Here is a 21,115-nt window from a genome sequence, read left to right as displayed (position 1 = left end):
ATATGAGAGACAAAATAAAAGAGACACAGATGAGATTCTGGCGCCCTGAACTTCAGAAGAAAGGTTAGGTGGATGGAGTGCTGGTGGGTGGAAAGACTGAGTAGGGATGTGAGAGAAGGAGACTGACTGGTGAGCCGCTGTCCAGACCTGGTTCCAGCATCTTGTGAGCAGCTTTGGCAATGGAGGGAGGCCTGGCAGAGCAGATTCACGTGGAAAATTTGTGGTTTCTATTCTTTGCCCACATACCCCTGGTGACTAGAAGTGTGGCCAGCTCCCTTTCGTATACCTCGAGTGCAGACCCTGCTCTCCAGGATTTAAGAGCCCTGTGGTTAAAAATCACACTAGTGTGAATTGGAGGCTAGTTGTGCTGCTTTGGTGTAATGCATAGGTACCTGGATTCAAATGGGCTCAGCTCCAGATAATGGAGTCCTGGTGAGCCACCATAGGATAAGCACTCAACAAGGTCAATTTATATAAAACCCACAGAGCCACCAGACCAGCATTTAACCAGTCAGCCTGTCCCAACTCCATCAAGGGTCCACATGAACTACTTCTGGATTGAGTGCCCTGAACATAAATAACACCGAGGCCAACAGGAACTCCATCTAGGGCCAGGAACTCTGTTGTCACATCCCTTCCACAATTACCTCATGAGCTCCTTGAATTTCAGGAGCCCTCCAGAGATTTCTCCTCTCCTGGGTTCAACAACTACACTGTTTGTTTTTACAAATATGACAAACTCACAACACCCTGGAGACAACAGACATCTTTAGCTCACACGAAGAAACAAGATGCAGAGGCAGAAGACGTTTCTGAAGAAGAGGTTATGTAACTAACTGAAAAAGAATTCAAAAGAATGATAATTAGGTACCTTCCAAGGATCAGTAGGTCAAGAAAAGCAAGGAGAACACAATAAAAACTTTGGAAGAATTCAAGAAAACACTACAAGTACAAACTGACAAAATAAATGTAAAACTTGAAATAATACAAAGCCTGCAATTAGAAATCCAGAAAATTAATACTGTGATCTCAGGAATGGACAATACATTGAAAGGGCAAAGGAGTAGATGCAAAGCAATAAAAGCCTGAATTGGTGAGCTTAAAGATAAATGTCTCAATACTAGTATGCTAGAAGAACACAATCAGAAAAAAGAATGAAAAAAATCCAAAGAAAACCTAAAAGTTATGTGCCCATGAAGAGGAACATCTTACAGGTGATTAGAATTCTAGAACAGGAAGAGATAAGCACAGAGAAAATTGTCAAACAATTGTTGGAAGAAAACTTCCTAACATTATGAAAGACAAGAAGATAAACATACAAGAAGTTGAACAAACCCCAAACAGAATAGATCACCAAAGAAAATTACCAAGACATATCATACTAAAACTTTCCAAAATCAAAGACAAGGAAAGAATCATGAGAGCAGCTTGGGAAAAACGAAAAGTTACCTACAAAGGAGAACCAATAAAGACTAAACTCAGATTTCTCAACTGAAACCATGCAGGCAAGAAGGTAATGAAATGACATATATAAAACTCTGAAAGAAAAAGATTGCCAACCAAGAATCATATACCTGCAAAGCTGTCTTCAAGTACTATGGTGGAATTAGGACATTTCCTGATAAAAAGAAAGTAAAAGAATTTGTAATGAATGACCAGACCAACTTTGCAAAAAATGCTAGAGGGTGTTCTTTGGACTGAGAACCAACAACAGCAGACAACAATCTGATTACCATCGAGGACAACATGACCCAGAACTCAGTTCAGATACATTGTTGTTGTTAAGTGCCAGCAAGTAGGTTCCGACCCATATCGACCCAGTATAGGGTTTCTGAGGAGCAACTAGTGAGTTTGAACTGCCGATCTTGCAGTTCAAACTGACCTTGTGGTCAAGTGCTTATATACTATGGCATCACACCAGGACATTGTACTGAGTGAAATTAGTCAATCACAAAAGGACAAAAATATTGTATGAGACCAATGTTTTAAAAAATTAATAAAGTTTTCTTGACAAACATTTTATGATGATTATGAATGGGAGGAGGAAAACTTATTCATGGGTTGGGGGTATACACATATTGACATGGGTAACAGGGCTATTGTTATTAAGTGCCGTTGAGTTCAAACCGACCTTGTGGTCCAGTGCTTATCCTACAGCACCACACCAGGGTGACAGTGTAGGCAATATGAAACAAGAGGAAGGTTAGCAGTGGAAAGATGAAGGTAGAGGGAGACACAGGGAGGAATGCAATAGCTAAAGTGAATAGAGGGAAATGCTGTTATCTGTTGGTACGTGGAGGGTATTGCAACCATGTAGTGAATGAAACAAAGTGTATGGTTTGTTGAATGTAAAACTTATGCTCTGCTCTGTAAACCATCACTCAATTTACAGTAAAAAGGTTAATAATAATAAAAAAAGAATGGGTAGGTATGTAACCCAAATTGGACCAACAGAAACCTGCCTTCCTGCATATTTGATTTTGTTGTGTTTTGGGTTCCCTAAACCTGGTTCTGAACCTGTCCTGTTCTATGTTCCACTTTCATAAGGAAGAAGTCCCTTCTGGTGAATAACATCTTTGTTGTGGTGGCAGTGATCCTGTTTGGCTTCAGCCGCAAAGCAGGTTCATTTGAGATGATCATGCTGGGAAGACTGCTCGTGGGCATCAGTGCAGGTATGTGGGGGAATCTCATCCTGCCCTTCAGTTCCTTTCATCCACTGATTCATATCTTCTTCACACCCATCTTTTTGTGCAAAATGATTGTTGTTGTTATGGGCCGTTGAGTCAACTCTGACTCATAGGGACTGTATGCAAAGCAAAACAAAATACTGCCCAGTCGTGTGTCATCCTCACAACTGTGATCATGTTTGAGTCTATTGTTACAGCCATTGTATTACTCCATCTTGTTGGGGGTCTTCCCCTTTTTTGCAGACCCTCCACTTTACCCAGCATGGTTTCTTTCTCTAGGGCCTTATCTCTCCTGACAACATGTCCAAAAATAGGAGAAGCATGAGTTTTCTTTTCCTCAGTTAACTGGTCATAAGGATCTCCTCATGAGGTCATAGATGCAGACTGGCAGAGGGAAGGTCACGTGATAGCAGTGGAACCCATGAGCATCTAGGACTCTTCTTCATGCAGCTTACTTGTGACTTTAGGTCCTGCTAGAAATACATACCATTTCCATCTAATGATGGCATGTTGCTGTGCATGTCCAGCTTTGTCACTGTGGGTCAGGCAATACCCAGTTCATCATGGGACGCTCTGGTCACGTGGTGACTTGGTGGCCCATGGTTAGACATTTAGTCTCTAATAAGGCCCAGTAACAAGCCAAATGCTGTTTCTCAAAAGCAGGGTAGTTACCTGCAGAGGATAACAGGTCTTTGCTCCAAAATCTTAAAGGTCTATGCTGTAATTCACCAATAGGGACCTGCCAAAGACTCCAAAAACATTTCTGTCTTCCACTGGCACTTCAAGCCCCATTGGATCTACTGGATCATATGGTCCAAGTGGCAGAGCAGCTTGCACGGCAGCCTGAACCTGTTGCAGAGCCTTCTCTTTTTGTGGGCCCCACTCAAAACTAAAGGAGCTCTGGTAGCGTAGTGGTTACAAATCAGGCTGCTAATCTTACGATCAGCAGTTCAAAACTACCAGCTGTTCCATGGGAGAAAGATGAGGCTTTCTGCTCCCGTAAAGATTTACAGCCTCAGAAACCCTATACAGGGTCACTATGAGTCGGAAGCGACTCCACAGCACATAACAACAACAACAACAAGCATGCAGATATATTATTAAGTCTAGAGTCATTGGTACTCCTTCCTTACTAGGTCCAATCATCATAATGTCATTCATGTAATGGACCAGTATGACATCTCGTGAGAGGGAAAGGCAGTCAGTCTTCCTGTGGGCTAAATTATGGCCTTATAGGCCTTATAGGATAACTGATGTACCTGTGAGGCAAGATGATGAAGCTGTTTTGTTGACCTTGCCAGCTAAGGTAAACTTCCTCTGGCTGTCCTTAGCAACTGAACTTGAGAGAAGGCAATTGTCCAGATCAATAGCTGCATACTGGGTACCAGGAGATGTATTAATATACTTAAGCAATGAAACTACATCTGGAACAGCTGCAATTGGAGTCACCACCTGGATAAGTGTATGATAATCCACTTCTCCAATAGCCACCTATTTTTTGGCAGGCAGATAGGTAAATTAAATGGGAATGTGGTGGGAATCACTGCTTCTGACTTGATGGTGACACTACTCTCTGCAATCCCTCCAGGAAAGTAGTCTTGCTTTGGGCTTACTGTTTTTCTAAGTTAAGGTAGTTTCTAGTGGCTTCTATTTGGCTTTTCTACCATAATAGCCCTTATTCCATGTGTCAAGGATCCATTTGCTGAGTATGTCTGTTCTGGTTATGCATTCTGGAACTGGGGAAATCACCACAGGACAAAGTTCGGGGACACACTGAAGTGAGATAGACCTAGCTAAGATTCCATTAATAACGTGACCTCTGTATACTCCTCCTCTGGCCCATGGTTCACAGTGATGTTTTGAGTCTCCTGGAATTAGTTAAATTCAGAGCTAGTGCCCAGAAGTCCCTAAAAAGTCTGATTATATCGTTTTCCTCAGTGAACAGTCACTCTTGTAAAAGTCTGTAGATCCCTTCGGGGAAGGCTCGGGGAAAAGCTAACAGTATAAATTGTTGGTAGTGTAGAGGGTCCTTCTTCAAGAGGATTTGACCTCCCCCTCCTTCAAGGGGTTCTGAGTCTATAAACTGGATCAAGTTTGGGAATTGATTGAGGGACTGTGACACTCTATTCTGGAGAGTCAGGTTACACTGACATTCACTTGACCTGGAGTTCTTCTACTTTTACTGCTCAAGTAAATATTTAGTAGGTTTCCCTTCTATTTCACTTCCTAAATAGTTATCACTGTAAATCCACATAAGTCAGACTATTCTAATTACTACTTTGACTTTGCTGTCCCTTAGGGTAACCATGCTCACCTTGTCTTTGTTGATTAAGTGTTGCCACTTGGCCCTCACTACAACCTGGGGTCAAATCGGCCCCACTGTGATGGCTGCAAAGTGCTTTCCAGTTGGTTCCTAGTCAGTTGATGGGTTTGTAATTCCTAATTGAATTTGTAATTCGTAATCCAGTGTTGAGCCTGCAGTGCCACACCAGGAGTCACCCATTGTGGTTAGGTGTCTTAATTCAATTAGGGTAGTTCCCATTGTCAAATCTGGCTTACTTAATAAAGCAAACACAACAGTCTTCAAGGAAATTGGAGCTCCCTTCACAAGTTTGTTCCTTACTGTTATGGTAAAAGTTGTGTCCTCTGGGCATTCTATGTTTGGGTCTATGGGTCTATCCTGATAAATCTATGCCAAGTTTCCTAAGTCTTTGGATACCTTCTTCCATTGTATACTAAGGTAGGTCTGGTACTTCAGTTTGATTTATTGTATGCCACCCTGCAATCCACACTTCAGTGAACCAACCAAATCAACTGTTAGATCCTCTCCTAACCTCTTGAGCTGAAACAGTGAATGAAGAATCTGTGATTAGTGGGCCCAGACTGATCCAACTGTATGTTCCTTGCACCATTAGCTCATACCTTAATAGCCATTCCCGCACATATTCTAGGTATCTTTTTGTACTTATTAGAAAAATCAAGAAATTCTCTTGTAATATAGTGTACCTCTTCCACGGTCACAATTTGTACTTTACCTTTTGGGGCTTGCTGGGACTTATGTCTGTCAGTTGGTTGTACTGTGGTGGCTTGTGTCTTGCTGTGATGCTGGAAGCTATGCTACTGGTATTTTAGTGGACAGGTTTCAGTGGAGCTTCCATACTAAGACAGGCTAGGAAGAAGGACAAGCAGACTACTTCTGAATGTTTAGCCACCAAAAACCTTATGAATAGCAGTGGAACATTGTCAGACATAGTGTCAGAAGATGAAAACACTGTGAATAGCACTGTGAATAGAATACTGTCAGATATAGTGCCAAAAGATGAGCCCTTCAGTTTGGAAGGCACTCAAAATACAACTGGGGAAAAGTTGTCTCCTCAAAGCAGAGTTGATCATGTTGACAAGAATGGAGTAATGCTTTCGGGACCTCATTTGCTGATGGGGCACAACTCAAAATGAGGAGAAACAGCTGCTAGCATCTATTAATTGGAACATAAAATGTACAAAGTATGAATCTAGGAAAAGTGGAAAGGTCAGAAATAAAATGAAACACATGAAGACTGACATCCTACCTATTAATGAGGAAATGGACTGGTTTTGGTCATTTTGAATCATATGGTCTACTGTGCCAGGCATGACAAATTCAGAAGAAATGACGTAGCATTCATCATCAAAAAGAACATTTCAAGGTCTACTTTGAAGTACATTGGTGTCTGTGATAGGATACTCAATGGCACTTAACAAGAAGTTAATACCACTTGTTTATTAATAATAGGAAAACCAGTTAATACCACTATTATTTAAATTTATGCACCAATCACTAAAACCAGTGATGATGAAATTGAAGAATTCTACCAACTTCTTCAGCCTGAAATTGATCAAACATTATTCAAGGTGTACAGGTAATTACTGAGAATTAGACTGTGAAGATTGAAAACAAAGAGGAAGGATCAGTAGTTGGAAAATATGGCCTCGGTGATAAAAACTATGCTGGAGATCACATGATAGACGTTTTGTAAGACTAATGACTTCTTCACTGCAAATACCTTTCTTATACACCATCAGATTCCAGGAGCAAAATACTGAATAATGATGATACAGAAAGTATCAAAAGAAGATGAAAGGAAAGGAATGTACAGTCACTCTACCAAAAAAAAAAAAAAAAAAAGTAGATGTTCAACCATTTCAAGAAGTAGCATATGATCAAGAACCGATGGTACTGAAGCAAGAACTCCACGCTACACTAAAGATACTGGACAAAAACAAGACTCTAAGAATTGACAGAATACAAACTGACTGACATCTTTCAATAACTGATGCAGTACTGGAGACACTCACTCATATATGCCAAGAAATTTGCAAGACAGCTACCTGTCCAACTGATAGGAAGAGATCCATATTTGTGCCCATTCCAAAGAGAGGTAACCCAATGGTATGTGAAGTCATTGAACAATAACATTAATATCATGTGCAAGTAAAATTTTGTTGAAGATAATTTAAAAACAACTGCAACAGTACATTGACAAGGATCTGCCAGAAATTCAAGGTGGATTCAGAAGAGGATGTATAACTAGACATATCATTACTGATGTCAGATAGATCTTGGCTAAAAACAGGATACCGGGAAGGTGTTTACTCGTGCTTTACTGACTATGCAAATGATTCATGAAAAGCTATGGATAACACTGCGAAGAATAGATATCCCAGAACACTTGATTGTGCTCATGAGGAGCCTGTACAGAGAGCAAGAGGTAATGGTATGAACAAATACTGGGATACAGGATGGTTTAAAATCAAGGTTGTATCCTTTCACCATACTTTTTCTGTCTGCTGAGCAAGTAATTTGAGAAACTGGATTATATGAAGAAGAACATGGCTTAAGAATTGAAGGAAGGCTCATTAACAGCCTGTGATATGAAGATGATATAACCTTCCTTGCTGAAAGCAAAGAGGACTTAAAATACTTGCTGATGAAGATCAGAAACCACAACCTTCAGAATGGGTTGCACATCAATGTAAAGAAAACAAAAATCCTCACAACTGAACCAATAAATAACATCACGATAAATGGAGAAAAGATTGAAGTTGTCAAAGACTTCATCTTGCTTGGATCTTTAATCAACACTCATGGAACCAGCAGTCAAGAAATCAAAGGATGTATTGCATTAGGCAAATCTGTGGCACAAGACCTCTTTAAAGTATACAAGAGCAAAATGCCTCTTGAAAGTGACACAAGACTTCTGTAAAGTGTACAAGAGCAAAGATACCAGCTTAAGGCACGCCTAACATGGTATTGTCAATAGCTTCATCTGCATGTGAAAGTTGAACAATGAATAAGGAAGACTGTGGAAGAATTGATGCATTTGAGTTATGGTTTTGGAGAAGAACAGTGAAAATACCATGGACTGCCAGAAGAACAAGCAAATCTGTTTTAGAAGTACAGCCAAAATGCTTCTTAGAAGCCAGGATGGTGAGACTGCATCTCTCATATTTCAGCCATATTATCAGGAGGGACTAGTCTCTGAAGAAGGGTATTATGCTTTGTAAAGTGAAGGATCAGTGAAAAAGAGGAAGACTCCCAATGAGATGGATTGGCTTGGTGGCAGCAGCAATGGGTTCAAGTGTAACAAAAATTGTGGTGCAGGACTGAGCAATGTTTTGTTCTGTTGTGCATAGTGTCTCTATGAGTCAGAACTGACTCAACGGCATTTAACAACAACATAGGTCTAGAAGCAATAATGGGTAGTGGTTGTGTTTCCTGGGAATATTCAGCAATGCCTTGTAAGGCATCTGCCTCAGATGATGCCCCAGACAATTCCCGAGGTGCGCCCTCAGATGATATCTCAGACAATGACTCATTAAGCACACCTTGGTTAATCTCAACACCAGAGGCTAAGAGGTCTGGTTCTGTTGGCAGAAGCGATTCAAGTGAACTTGGGGCTTACTATCACCTCCAGCTAAGGAGCTTTGGTAGCGTAAGTGGTTACGACGTAAGGTCAGCAGTTCGAAACTACTAGCTGTTCCGTGGGAGAAAGATGAGGCTTTCTGCTCCTGTAAAGATTTGCAGCCTCAGTAACCCTGTATAGGGTCACTATAAGTCGGAACCGACTCCACAACATATAATAACAACAACAATCATCCCCAGCTACCTGATAATCTACCCATATGTCCTCATCCTAAATTTCAGGCTCCCATTTCTTCCCAATCAGTGCCCTCACTTTAACATCAGACACCATTAAGATTGGGAATTCAGTTAGCATTGCTATTCAGAAACTCTTACCATAAGACTCTGGGTTTGATTGGCACTGTAGGATCAGCACTGGACTGCAAACCACAAGGTCAGCAGTTCAAACCCACCAGCTGCTCCACAGAAATACTATACAGGGTCGCTATGTGGTGGAGTCAACTCGACAGCATAGGACCACAGCAACTACAAGAAATGGACTCCTGCTGTGGTGCTGTAGGATCAGCACAGTACTTAACAACAACAACTGCTTCAAGAAATAAAGGCTTTCTTTCTGGGCACAAGTGGAAACTTTGAGATCTTTTATGTGGTGCTTGAGCCTCCTTAGCCCTGAGTTTATCTTTTTCCTTTTACCACTTGGTATACTGTAAGTAGGGCCAACCATCAGCTTCTCTATACTTCTCCTGACGAAACTGCAGAAAAATATCACCAAGAGTCTCACTTCTCTACAGTACGTGATCCATTGGTCTCCCTAGTGCGTGATCTATTGGTGGTGATATTTTATGTTTTACTATTGCCACCTCATGTCATGGGTTAGCAACTCCCTCACTCTCTTTACTAGTGGAGACAGTGTTATTAGTGCCTTTAAAACTAGTCAGACTTGAGAACCAATTTAGGAAACTCATTCTTATGATTTTGTTTCTCTAAAACCACTGTCAGTATCAAACATCTTAGGGTGATTTCTTCAAAGAAGCAAAATGAGTAAGCTTTCATATGGTTGCATATAAAGAGAAATTTATACCTAAGGAAATGGCTCACACAGTTGTAGAGGTGGACACATCCCAAGACCATGGGTCAGATGAACCAATATCAGCAAGTCAGATGGCAGGCAGGTATGTTGGGCAGGTGAGGTGGCAGGCTGCCGAAGACTCCCCAGAAAGGCATTCAACAGAGCAGGCCACTGGCTTGAATGGGAGGTTGGAATGACAAGCCAGATGTAGGATCCAGACCCAACAGAAAGCAAGTAGACTTTGCCAGAGTGTCCAATATATTGGAAGCACCCCACACCCACAAGGAAACGTCCTTTCAATTAACTGGTTACTTGTAGCAGATCTCATTATAGAGGTGATAACATTATATTGGGTCTCATCATTGGGGGTTACTACATCTCAGTTACCAAACCACAGAGAATCCTGACCCAGTCAAGTTGACACAAAGCCTTGACTATCACAGAACATGAGACTAAGTTTCACCATCCTTGCTCGTATGGAGCATTTTGACGCTAATTCTTCCAAGACAAATTTGTTTGTTCTTCTTGCAGTCCATGATATATTGAATATTCTTTGCCAACACCATGATTCAGCAAAATGATTTAACATGGTTCCTTTTTAAAGGCTCATAAAATTGTTAGATATTTAAAATAGACAGAAAATTGAAAACATTGTGCAGGAATAGAGGAACAAACCTCCCAATACCTATACCAACAGAAGTCTTGTGTTTGGCCAACATTAAGCCATGGGTTTCCTGGCAGCCAAGGTCTAAAAACATAGCAGATGAGTGCTCTGATCTTTCCTACAGAGGAAGAATAGCCTGTTAGGGACTCTTTGTCTGGGGCTTGTCACATTGGGGAGCGAATTTTGAGTGGGCTTTTTGGGCCTTTAATCAACAAATCACTTCTTGGCCCCTCCTAACTACATAGTCTATTGTTAATGTCTGTCTAGTCCTATGAATAACTAGCCCTAAGATTTATTGGTTTAAACCCACAAACGTCAACTGTAGTTCTGGCTTAGGGTCTCTCATGAGATTATGACTCAAGCTGTTAGCCAGGACTGCAGTTGCCTGAGACTGGAGGCTCTGCTCTCAAGGTGGTGCACTCATGTGGCTGTGCTCTTCTGTTCCTCACCTGGTGAGCTCACATGGCAGCTGGCTTCCCTAGAGTGAGTGATCTGAGAACAAGGAGGAGTCCCAGTGCTTTCTATGTAATAATCTCAGAAGGCATACAGCAGTAGTTTTGCCAGACTCTATTCCTTAAAAGAATGCCATTGAGAACAACCTATATCCAAGAGAAGAGAAACAAGGACAGACTTTGTCTTTCTAATCTAATAGTTAGCAGAGAAGGAGTCCTTCCTCAAGTAGAAAGAGCAGGGACACCTCAAATGTCTTGGCAATCAGTGTACCACCTTCCTCTCAGCTCTTTCACCCAGTGCTTATGATAGTTGTTCTTAGGTGTACAACAGAATGAAAACTGCCCAGTTGTGCACCATCCTCACAGTGGTTGCTGTGTTTGAGCCCACTGTTGCAGCCAGTATGTCAATCTCATTGAGGGCCTTCCTCTTTTTCACTGACCTTCTTCTCTACCAAGTATGATGTCCTTCTCCACGGACTGGTCCCTCCTAATAACATGTCCGAAATCTGTGTGATAATGTCTCACCATCTTTTCTTCTGAGGAACATTCTGGCTATCCTTCTTCCAAGATATGTTCATTCTCTGGTGGTAGTAGTGGTGTATTGTGGAGTCAGTTCTGACTGACTCTGTATCGGGTTTCTAAGGCTGTAAATCTTTACAGGAGCAGAAACCTCATCATTCTCTTGTGGAACGCCTGATAGTTTCAAACTGCTGACTTTTAGGTTAGTAGCCTGATTCATAGCCACTATGCTACCAGAGCTCCTTATTCTTCAGGCAGTTCATGGTATATTCAATATTCTTCATCAACAGAGAAGGTATCATTTCTTCTCTGTTCTTCCTAATTCATGATACAGCTTTCACATGCATATGAGGCAACTGAAAATACCATGGCTTGGGTCAGATACACTTTAGTCCTCAAAAGTAACATTTTTGCTCTTTAGCAGTTTAAAGAGATCTTCTGTGTCAATCAAATAGTGATGTTTCCTGGAAGGAGCAGTGTTGCCAGGTGTATGGCACCCTGATGCCATCACCTCCATTTAGCACCTCCTCTCACTGACTACACACATAACAGGGACTTCACTGGGGGAACAGGGAAGATGATGAGGCAAGACATTGCATGAATAACTTCTTTCAGAAGGATCAGCACAGAGCTGGTTCCTGTGAGGAATAGGTTAAAGAGGTCCCAAATGTCCAACTTTTCCAAACTGCTATACCACTCCATCCTCTCTAACATCAGCTACTTTTCCTCCCCTCAGTACTTTACCTCCTGTCTTTGTCTATGGGTTCCATAATTCACTTCAGTGGCTCATAGAACTCAGGAACCATCAAGGAAATAGCTCATGTAGTTGTAGAGGCTGGCCAGTCCCAAATCTATGGGTCAAGCATCAGCCTGGAGGCCTCTTCAGATCCATGTGGCCAAAGGAGCTGATGAATCCAAATCAGCAGGTCAGACAAATAGGCCACTGCTCACAAGGCTGCAAAAGTTGACAAATCAGGTCAAATGATAGACTGCTGGCTCAAGTCCCAAGAACCAGAGGTCAGATGTAGATGACCCAGAGCAAGAAAGAGCTTTGTAGAGCTTTCCTATATATTAGATGCAAACTACACCCCCAAGGAAATTAAGGGTGGTGACTTGATTAACACTCTAGTAATGTGGTGACTCAAAATACATCCCACCCCAATCCTGCCTCATTAACTTATCAGACAACTCACTCCAGAATGGAAGCACAAGCTAGGTCCAGAGGCTAGGGTTTATAATACATTAGAAGATGAAGGACTGTAACGCAGTAGGGTAAATCCTTAACCGCAAGGTCGGTTTGAACCATAAAGTAGGCAGTTCAAAAATCACCAGCCACTCATCAGAAACCATATACAGGGTTGCTCTGAGTCAGAACCAAGTAGACAGCACTTAACAACAACAACAATATGGCTACAGACTAATTCAAATACACCGTCATTGAGTGAATTCCAAGTCATAATGACCTTGTAGGACTTCTGGTGTGATGCTGTAGTGTCAGCACTGGACTGCGAAACACAAGGTTGGCAGTTCACACCCACTAGTTGTTCTTCAGAAACCCTATACAGGGTTGCTGTGAGTAGGAACTGACTTGACAGCACTTAACAACAACAAAAGTGACCCTGTAGGACAAAGGAGAACAACTGTTCCCTAGGTTGTAAATCTTTATGGGAGCAGACTGCTTTGTCTTTCTCCCACAGAGCAGCTGGTGGATTTGAACTGCCAACCTTTCAGTTAGTCGTCCAACATTTAGCCCTCTGCACCATCAGGACATCTTTGAACTGTGGCCTGTTGTTGTTAAGTCCTGTCAAGTTGGTGCCAACCCATAGCGACCTTGTATAGAGTTTCGGAGAAGCGGCTGGTGAGCTTGAACCGCCGACTTTGTGGTTCAAACTGACTTTGCAGTCCAAGTGCATTAACCCACAGTGCCACACCAGGACTCCTGCACTGTGGCTAGAAGAGCCGTATTAAGTAATTCGCTGCACTGGAATTACAAGACCCCAAGCTGGAATGGAGTCCTGAGAAGCCAGGGTGAAAGCCAGCTCAGTGGGGGACAAGGTCTTGCCCTTCCCCTGCCTCCAGGCTCAGCTCTCCAAGAGCCTGTCTAGTCCATGAACACAATGTGAGCAGTGTGGTAAGGGGACTAGATGGGAGCTGAGCTGAGAAAAACAGCTTTCTCAAAAGTCCTGCAGAGAGGTGGGCTGGAGTTAGCATCCTCTTGCTCTTAAGACTCAGGATGCAGCAGACAACAGATTAGGCAGTAGGCAGAAAAGACAGGCCAGTGTCCTAGCACCAACCTTATTTGTGCTGTGCTCATGTGTCTAGGTGTAAGCATGAACATCCAGCCCATGTACCTGGGAGAAAGCGCCCCCAAGGAGCTCCGAGGTGCTGTGGCCATGACCTCAGCCATCTTTGCAGCCCTGGGAATTGTGATGGGACAGGTGGTTGGACTCAGGTAACCTCCCCCATCATGAGCATTTAATGGGTTGAGGGGTGTCTGTACAAGACCTTCCGTCCAGTTCTCCCCTGCCCACATCCATCTGGTAATGTATAAAATGGCTCTCAGTCATCCATACTCAGGGAGTCTCACCTTCCTGTCCTGTCCAGATCAGGGGATACTGAAGGTCCTACGGAATAGGGGAAGATTTGGGCTCATACATGGGAACAGAAAGAGGAGTGGGTAGAGCCTGATCTCAGAGGAAAGAAGGAGCAATGGTCCTACCCTTTTCGGTACCAACCAGGTGAGAGGAATATTGGTGTCCAGGCCAGAGTTAGTTAGGAAGCGGCGCAGGGCAATGCAGAACTCTGCAGGTGAGCAGATGGACAGAGCAGGGCTCTGGGAAGGGGATGCCTGAGCCCATCTCCTGTCTCCTCCAGGGAGTTCCTGGGTGGCCCACAGTCCTGGCCCATGCTGCTGTCCAGCTGCCTAGTGCCCGGGATGCTACAGCTTGTCTTCCTGCCCATGCTTCCGGAGAGTCCGCGCTACCTTCTCATTGACTGTGGAGATGCAAAGGCCTGCCTGGCAGGTGAGTCCCTGTCCTTGAGCCTCCAGACTAACCACGACCATGCAGCCCAACTGAACAGAGTGTACAGGTTTCCATTTCTTGGGTTTAATGAAAAACCTATCCTTCTTTATGCCTCAGTTTCATGGTCCATCCATTTTTCCTTCCAAACTCATTAAGCGGCTCCTCCTAAATGCCAAGCAGAACACAGAAGACCCCAATTCCTACCATCCAGGCAGAGGCACAGAAGAAAAACTCCCACACAGGTGCAAGTTGAAATTCTGAGATAACATTTTTGCCCAGTGCTTGGTGGGTGATGATCATCTTATCAGTTACCTTTGTCTACAGTAATGATGCCCAAGGAGCAATCACAAAATCTCAGTGGTTTGAGGCTAAGATTTATATGGAATTGCAAAGGAATTAAATAGCCAGTCTTGAGAGAAAGAAAAAAAAAAATTGGAAGGACTCATACTACCTGATTTTGAAGCATATTACAAAAGTAGGGCTTCAAATAGGTTTAAAATGGTTCAGTTTATTTAGCAAATAATCCAATCTCCAACATTCAGAGCAGCATGGTCGGCCGCCATTTTTTGAGCGAGGCACCGTTGCCTGCTTCCTACTTTGTCAAAAGGCAATGCAACAAATTTGGTTGCTATGCAACACACACACACACACACACACACACACACAGAACCCCTGTTTACATGGACCATGACAACCATTTTGATCTGGTTTTAAGCTATGTTAACAAAACTTTGGTTGTTGTTTTAAGGAAACTGGGGTTTATTTGTAGAGATCAAGGGCAATCGTAACTTTCCTGTGACATGGGAACACTAACCGGAGCATTGCTCAAGCTGGAAGGCAGGAAGGGCCATAGAGTGATAGGGCTGGGCCTGGGTCCGCGGTGTCTCATTCAGGTTGTCAAGCAGTAAGCAGGTCTGGCAGAGCGTGCAGCTGGTCAGCACCCTGCCCCAGGTGCAGTGCCATGCCAGGTGCTTGGCCAAGTGCAAGAGGTCCAGCACTACTTACGGCCGCGCCACCCCCAGGCACTTAAGCAGGACAAACGTGAGCGCACAAGGCCTCTCTTGAGCTCAGTTTCCACAGAGAAGTAATCCAGGCGGTGGAAGTAGTCCAAGCAGCGGAAGTATGCAAACAGCACTACCAAATGTGGCGCTGTGGGTTGATACGCTGGACTGCAAGTCTGTTTGAACCACAAGGTCAACGGTTCAAGCTTACCCTCTGCTTCTCAGAAACCCTATGCAGGGTGCTATGGGTCAGAACCAACTCCATGGCACTTAACAACAACCTTCTGTTAGGTCAGCTGCAGAGGGCAGCTCTGGGGTAGCTCAGCCCACTCATCCAGTGAGTCCAGGCCTCAGCCACCCCATATGGCCCAGCAGGAAGTTCATGAGCACGTCTCTCATATGTTGTCTGTGTGGTGGCCCGCCACGATGTGTGTGGCTCCTACTAGGCACACACCTCTTCCAATGCCCAGCATAGCAGCACACTGCAGAAGGAGCAGCTGGTTCAACTGCGTCCACTCGTCTATCATCCAGCCTCCAAAGAGGTCCAAGTAGGCCATGACAGTGACCTGCAGCCAAAGTGCTCCTTAGAGGCCAAGATGGCCAAACTTCGTCTCTCAAACTTTAGACGTATTGTCAGGAGGGACCAGTCACTGGAAAAGGATATCATGTTTGGTAAGGTGGAGGGTCAGGGAAAAAGAGGAAGACCCCCAACAAGATGGATTGGCAAAGTGGCAGCATCAACGGGCTCAAGCGTGGCAACAATAGTGAGGTTGGCCCAGGATTGGGCAGTGTTTCATTCTGTTGTACATAGGGTCGCTATGAGTCGGTACCGACTCGATGGCACCTAACAACAACAACAAAGCAGAGGTTTGCCAATATAACTTTCTTAAAAACTTTGTGAGTTTTCTGTGTATTTGATTCCAGTCTACTTTGTGTGCCCCAAAAAAGCTATGTCCATAAAAATCTGCTCCTTTCTCTAGACCTAATTACTGGTATTTTGGACATGTCAGACTGCTGTGGACTGACACTCTGAATTCCCTTTTCTCCAGCTAGGAGAGCCTGTGAGGTCCTGCTGTAGACTACACCCTTGGTTTGATCTTCACCCTGGGTCTGTGCCTTGCTCTTTGTTCTAAGACTATAACATGTTGGAGCTCTTTTGCTAGCTGGAGGGGATGAAGAAGAGACACTTTTTTTTTTTTTTTTTAATTACCTAGCAAGTTCTGAAGGAGCCTTGGTGGTGCTCTGGGGTAAGTGTTGTGCTGCTAACCTCAAGGTTGGCATTTCAAACCCACTAGCTGCTCCTCAGGAGAAAGATGAGGCTCTCTGCTCTATAAAGATTTGCAGTCTTAGAAACCCAAAGAAGCAGTTGTACTGTGCCCTCTAGGGTCACTGTGAGTCAGAAACAACTTTATGGCAGTGGGTTTGGTTTTTGGTTTAGCAAGGTCTGAAATAAATGAAATCAAATGGAATTTTGTTCCCTCTGAATTTTTCTTCCCTAATTCTTCCTTGATGGTTCTTTTTGGATCATATTTCTTTTTTATGGTGAAGTTATGATACTCAGATAAAAGCAAGTAGTTCATGGTTACAACATTTAGAGATCTCAGTGCCCAAGTCCAAAAGTTCATGAGTTTTGTTTCTTTCTTCCAAGTAACTGCACTGTATTGTAACATGGACTTTCATTTCCCTAGGCTCCTGAACAGTTTTCATACTGTTCTCTGCTTGGTCTCAGGACCAGTGCCAGAGAGTTCTGCTAGCACTTACTCCTAGTATCAGTTTATGGGTCACCTCCATTGTTGCCTAACAGACAATCACAGCATCTTAGTGGCAAGCTGAAGAAGCAATTACTGAGCTCTAACTTCTGAGAAACCTTTGGGGCTGGCAAATCCAGGCTGGGTTGAGTCCTAATCAACTTAATAGCAACTCTTTTGTGGAGAGCGGTACACTGCAGACTCATATAGCAAGGGAGGGATAAAAGCAAGGGTGGAGAATTAGGGATAATCTATGATGGGGGGTCCCAGGTGGTGCTTTGGGTTAGGCATTGGGATGCTAACCACAAGGTTGACAGTTCAAACCCACCAGCTGTTGTGCAGAACGGTAAGGTTGTCCTCGTAAAGCTTTACTGTCTCAGAAAGCCTAAATAAGGCTGCTGTGAGTCCAAATATACTTGATGACAGTGGGTTTGGTGGTTTTTTTGGGTTTTATCTACCATGATTATTGTATTCTGTCTGATGTATGCACAGAACTCCTACTTCTAAGGTCTTTTCATGCTGATCCTCCTAACAGCCTTGGGAGAAAACTGAGTTGGTGGGTAGGGGCTATTGGTGAGAGTCCAGGGAGCAAGGCTTAGCACCCGGGTCTCTTTCCTCAGCGCTGCGGCAGCTGAGAGGAGGCAGAGATGTTGCTGTGGAGTTGGAGGAGCTAGTAGCAGAGCGGGCCTCCTGCCAGGGCCGGCGGTCAAGGCGACCATGGGAGCTGTTCCGGGACAGGGCCCTACGGAGACAGGTGATAAGCCTCGTGGTTCTGGGCAGCGCCATGGAGCTGTGTGGAAATGACTCGGTGAGTCCTCTTGAGTGTCAGGGCCCTGCTGGGTGAGCAGCTGGGAGCTGTAGGAGGCTAATGGGAGATGGAGGCCCCCCTTCCTGAGCTGGCCTTGCACGCCCTTTTCTCCAGGTGTACGCCTACGCCTCCTCCGTGTTCCTGGCAGCTGGCATGCCAGAAGAGATGGTCCAGTACGCCATTATTGGGACAGGGAGCTGTGAGTTGCTCACGTCATTCATCAGCGTGAGTCTGGGAGTGGTCAACACAATGACATCATTGGGGGTACAGGGGGCGGTGCAGACAACCCAGTGACACTGTCAGAAAGTAACACCAAAATGATGGTCTATAAAATGTGCAGTATTTCAGCAGAAATTTATTATTTTTAATAAAAATATCCCTGTAGTAAACTTTTTATAAGTCCAGCATACATGTATACCTAACCCACTGGCCTTAGGTAGATTCCAACTCATAGTGACCTTGTGGGATAGAGTAGAATTACTCCCTAGGGTCTCTGAGGCTGTCAGTCTTTACAGAAGCAGACAGCCTCATTGTTCTCCCCAGGAGTGGTTGGTTAGCCAACCTTGCAGTTAGCAGCCCAATGCGTAAAGCCCGATGCCTCCAGGGCTCCTTATCAAAATAGCTACAAGGCTGAAATTCTAAATTTGCTTTCTGAACCTTCTAATGTGTTCAGGTTAGAGCTGTCATTATTACCCGATTACAATGATGCTTAGAATCTAAAAGCTTCATCCGCACATGTGACAAACAGCTAGTTCTGCTGTTCTTTTTGCTGCTGTTGTTTTTAGAGTTGCTGAGTTTGTCACATTTCTGGTGTCTCAGCTACAACATTGTGGTAATTAGTCATTGTAAACTTGTATGATTTTTTTGAGAATGAAGCAATAATTGAAAGAAAAAGATAGGAAAGATTTTTTTTTTAAAGACTTCTGCTGTTACTGATAGTGTTGTAATTTAATGTCGAAAAGTTTTACAAAATGATTTTTTGTTAGTATTCATATAATCTAAGAAATATTTCTTATAAGCAATTTACAACTATAGTTATATGTTTTATGATTCAAATTGATAATAAACTAAGGCTTCTAGAAACGTGCGCTGGTGGCGTAGTGTGTTTCATGTTGGGATGCTAAACATAAGATCAGCAGTTTGAATCCACTAGCTGCTCCTTGGGAGAAATATGAGGCCTTCTGCTTCTATAAAGATTTATAGCCTCGGAAACCCTGTTCCAGGTTGCTATGAGTCAGAACCAACTCGAAGGTACACAACAAGGCTATTGGAAGGAGCACTGGTTACATAGTGGGTTGTGTTGGACTGCAAACCACAAAGTGGGTGGTTCAAAACCACTAGCTACTTACTCCTCTGGCGAGAGATGAGGTCTGTCTGCTTCCATAAAGATGAACCAATTCAGAAACCCTAGGGGGGCAGCTCTACTCTGTCTTTAGGGTCACTAGGAGTCAGAATCAACTCAGGAGCAGTGGGTTTAAGGGTTCTGTATGGTCTGCTATGAGAGGAGGTCCATGAGTGGGTGGGGGGGTGACACCATGAGTTACTGCTCTGGGTGGTATCTACTTGGCTTCTGGCTGATCTTCCACCAGCCCTGCCCCATGGGATGCCCTGGCCCCCACAGGGATACTCCTAGGGCTTCTCTCCTCCACATTAAACCATTTTCTACTCAAGGGTGCACTATTACAATCTAGTGACTTCACAATTGTTTATTGAGCACCTGCTGTTTCCTGGGCTTTCACACTGCTAGGTTGAGATGAAGAAATGGATAGCTTGAAAGATAGACAATGTCTCGATGTCCTGAGGCAATAAACTCAGGTTCCTGAAACTGAGGGGGCTGTGGCCAGCGTATGGCATGGGTCAGAGACTGACTGGGCTTCTTCCTTTACAGTGTGTGGTGATCGAGAGAGTGGGTCGACGAGTGCTGCTGATGGGGGGTTACTGCCTGATGACCTGCTGGGGGAGCATCTTCACAATCGCCCTGTGCCTGCAGGTAGCTGGCGGGGACACATGGGGTATGGCTAGAAGCCTGCCCTCTCCCTTACCACCTGCCCTCTGCCACAGAATTCCTTCCCCTGGATGCCTTTCCTGGCCATGTTCTGCATCTTTGCCTTCATCCTCAGCTTTGGTATCGGCCCAGGTGAGTAGGCAGAGGGCTTGGGCCTCAGTGAAGGCACTGTGAAGCCTCTGGAAGGGTGGCTGGGCCTAGTCCCCATCTTCTGTTCCCACCCCTCTTGCAGCTGGAGTGACAGGCATCCTGGCCACTGAGCTATTTGACCAGACAGCCCGGCCTGCTGCCTACATGGTCTGTGGGGCACTCCTGTGGATCATGCTGTTCCTGGTGGGGCTGGGCTTCCCCTTCCTCATGGTAGGTGCCCCCAGTCATCCACATCAGTAGGAGAACCCCAGTTGGGGGGGGCTTCATCCAGGGAGACCAAGATAATCGGGGATGGGTCTTACTGAGCAAAATGGGGCAAATTCCATGACCTGACATAGGGTTTTCAGGGTGGGGGCTGGCTGGAGCCACACAGGTCTGGGGTCTCTTCTAACCCACAGGAGGGCTTGTCTTCCTTCCTCTATGTCCCTTTCCTCATCATCTGTGTCTGTGGGGCCATCTACACCGGCTTGTTCCTTCCTGAGACCAAAGGCAAGACCTTTCTGGAAATATCTGAGGAACTGCACAAAATCAACTTCCCTGGCAGGAGCCAGGGGCCTATGTGGAGGGGTCCGGAGATCATCGGCTCCACAGAACTCTAGCCCAGCAGCTCACCCCAGCCCTGGGTTACCAAGCCCAACCCAGCTGCTATTCATCCTTTTGTTTCCTGTGAGAACATGGCCCTCTTCATTTGCTCCCTCCTGCATTCATTTAATAAGCATTTATTGAGCACCTACTGTGTGCAGCCATGGTACTTAGCCATCACTGGTTGAGCAAGTGAGATGGAGCCCAGGCTCTCCTCATTAAGAGGCAATTAACTGACAGGAAACGCACACTCCCTGCTGTCAGTCGTTGCCGGCTCGGCTCACGGTAGGACAGAGAACTGCTTCCTAAGCTTCTGAGGCTGTCAGTTTCTATGGGATCAGATTGCTTCATCTTGCCCCTACAGAGCAGCTGGGAAGTTTGAATCAACGGCCTTGCGGTTAGCAGCCCAATGCTTAGCCCACAGTGCCACCAAGACTCCTAGTAAACATATTATTGTTAACTGCTGTTAAGTCACTTCCAACTCCTGGTAACCTTAGAAAAGGTT

The 21,115-nt window shown here is 44.4% G+C and overlaps 1 protein-coding gene across 1 annotated transcript in view; it reads left to right on the top strand.

Annotated features, from left to right (window-relative positions):
* The window catches only part of SLC2A11 (solute carrier family 2 (facilitated glucose transporter), member 11), a 33,483-nt gene extending 12,856 nt beyond the window's left edge, over positions 1 to 20,627 (top strand). The window contains exons 4-12 of the mRNA XM_006874935.1: positions 2,548 to 2,672; positions 13,616 to 13,745; positions 14,168 to 14,316; positions 17,686 to 17,873; positions 17,988 to 18,098; positions 19,762 to 19,863; positions 19,935 to 20,010; positions 20,111 to 20,238; positions 20,427 to 20,627. Of these exons, the coding sequence (XP_006874997.1) occupies positions 2,548 to 2,672; positions 13,616 to 13,745; positions 14,168 to 14,316; positions 17,686 to 17,873; positions 17,988 to 18,098; positions 19,762 to 19,863; positions 19,935 to 20,010; positions 20,111 to 20,238; positions 20,427 to 20,627 (1,210 nt within the window). The remainder of the gene's footprint in view (positions 1 to 2,547; positions 2,673 to 13,615; positions 13,746 to 14,167; positions 14,317 to 17,685; positions 17,874 to 17,987; positions 18,099 to 19,761; positions 19,864 to 19,934; positions 20,011 to 20,110; positions 20,239 to 20,426) is intronic.
* Positions 20,628 to 21,115: the final 488 nt, after the last annotated feature.

Source organism: Chrysochloris asiatica, unplaced genomic scaffold (assembly GCF_000296735.1).
Source record: "Chrysochloris asiatica unplaced genomic scaffold, ChrAsi1.0 scaffold00306, whole genome shotgun sequence".
Lineage (NCBI taxonomy): Eukaryota > Metazoa > Chordata > Mammalia > Afrosoricida > Chrysochloridae > Chrysochloris > Chrysochloris asiatica.
The sequence above is the reverse complement of the archived record's forward strand: the minus strand, read 5'-3'. Positions and strand labels throughout refer to the sequence as shown.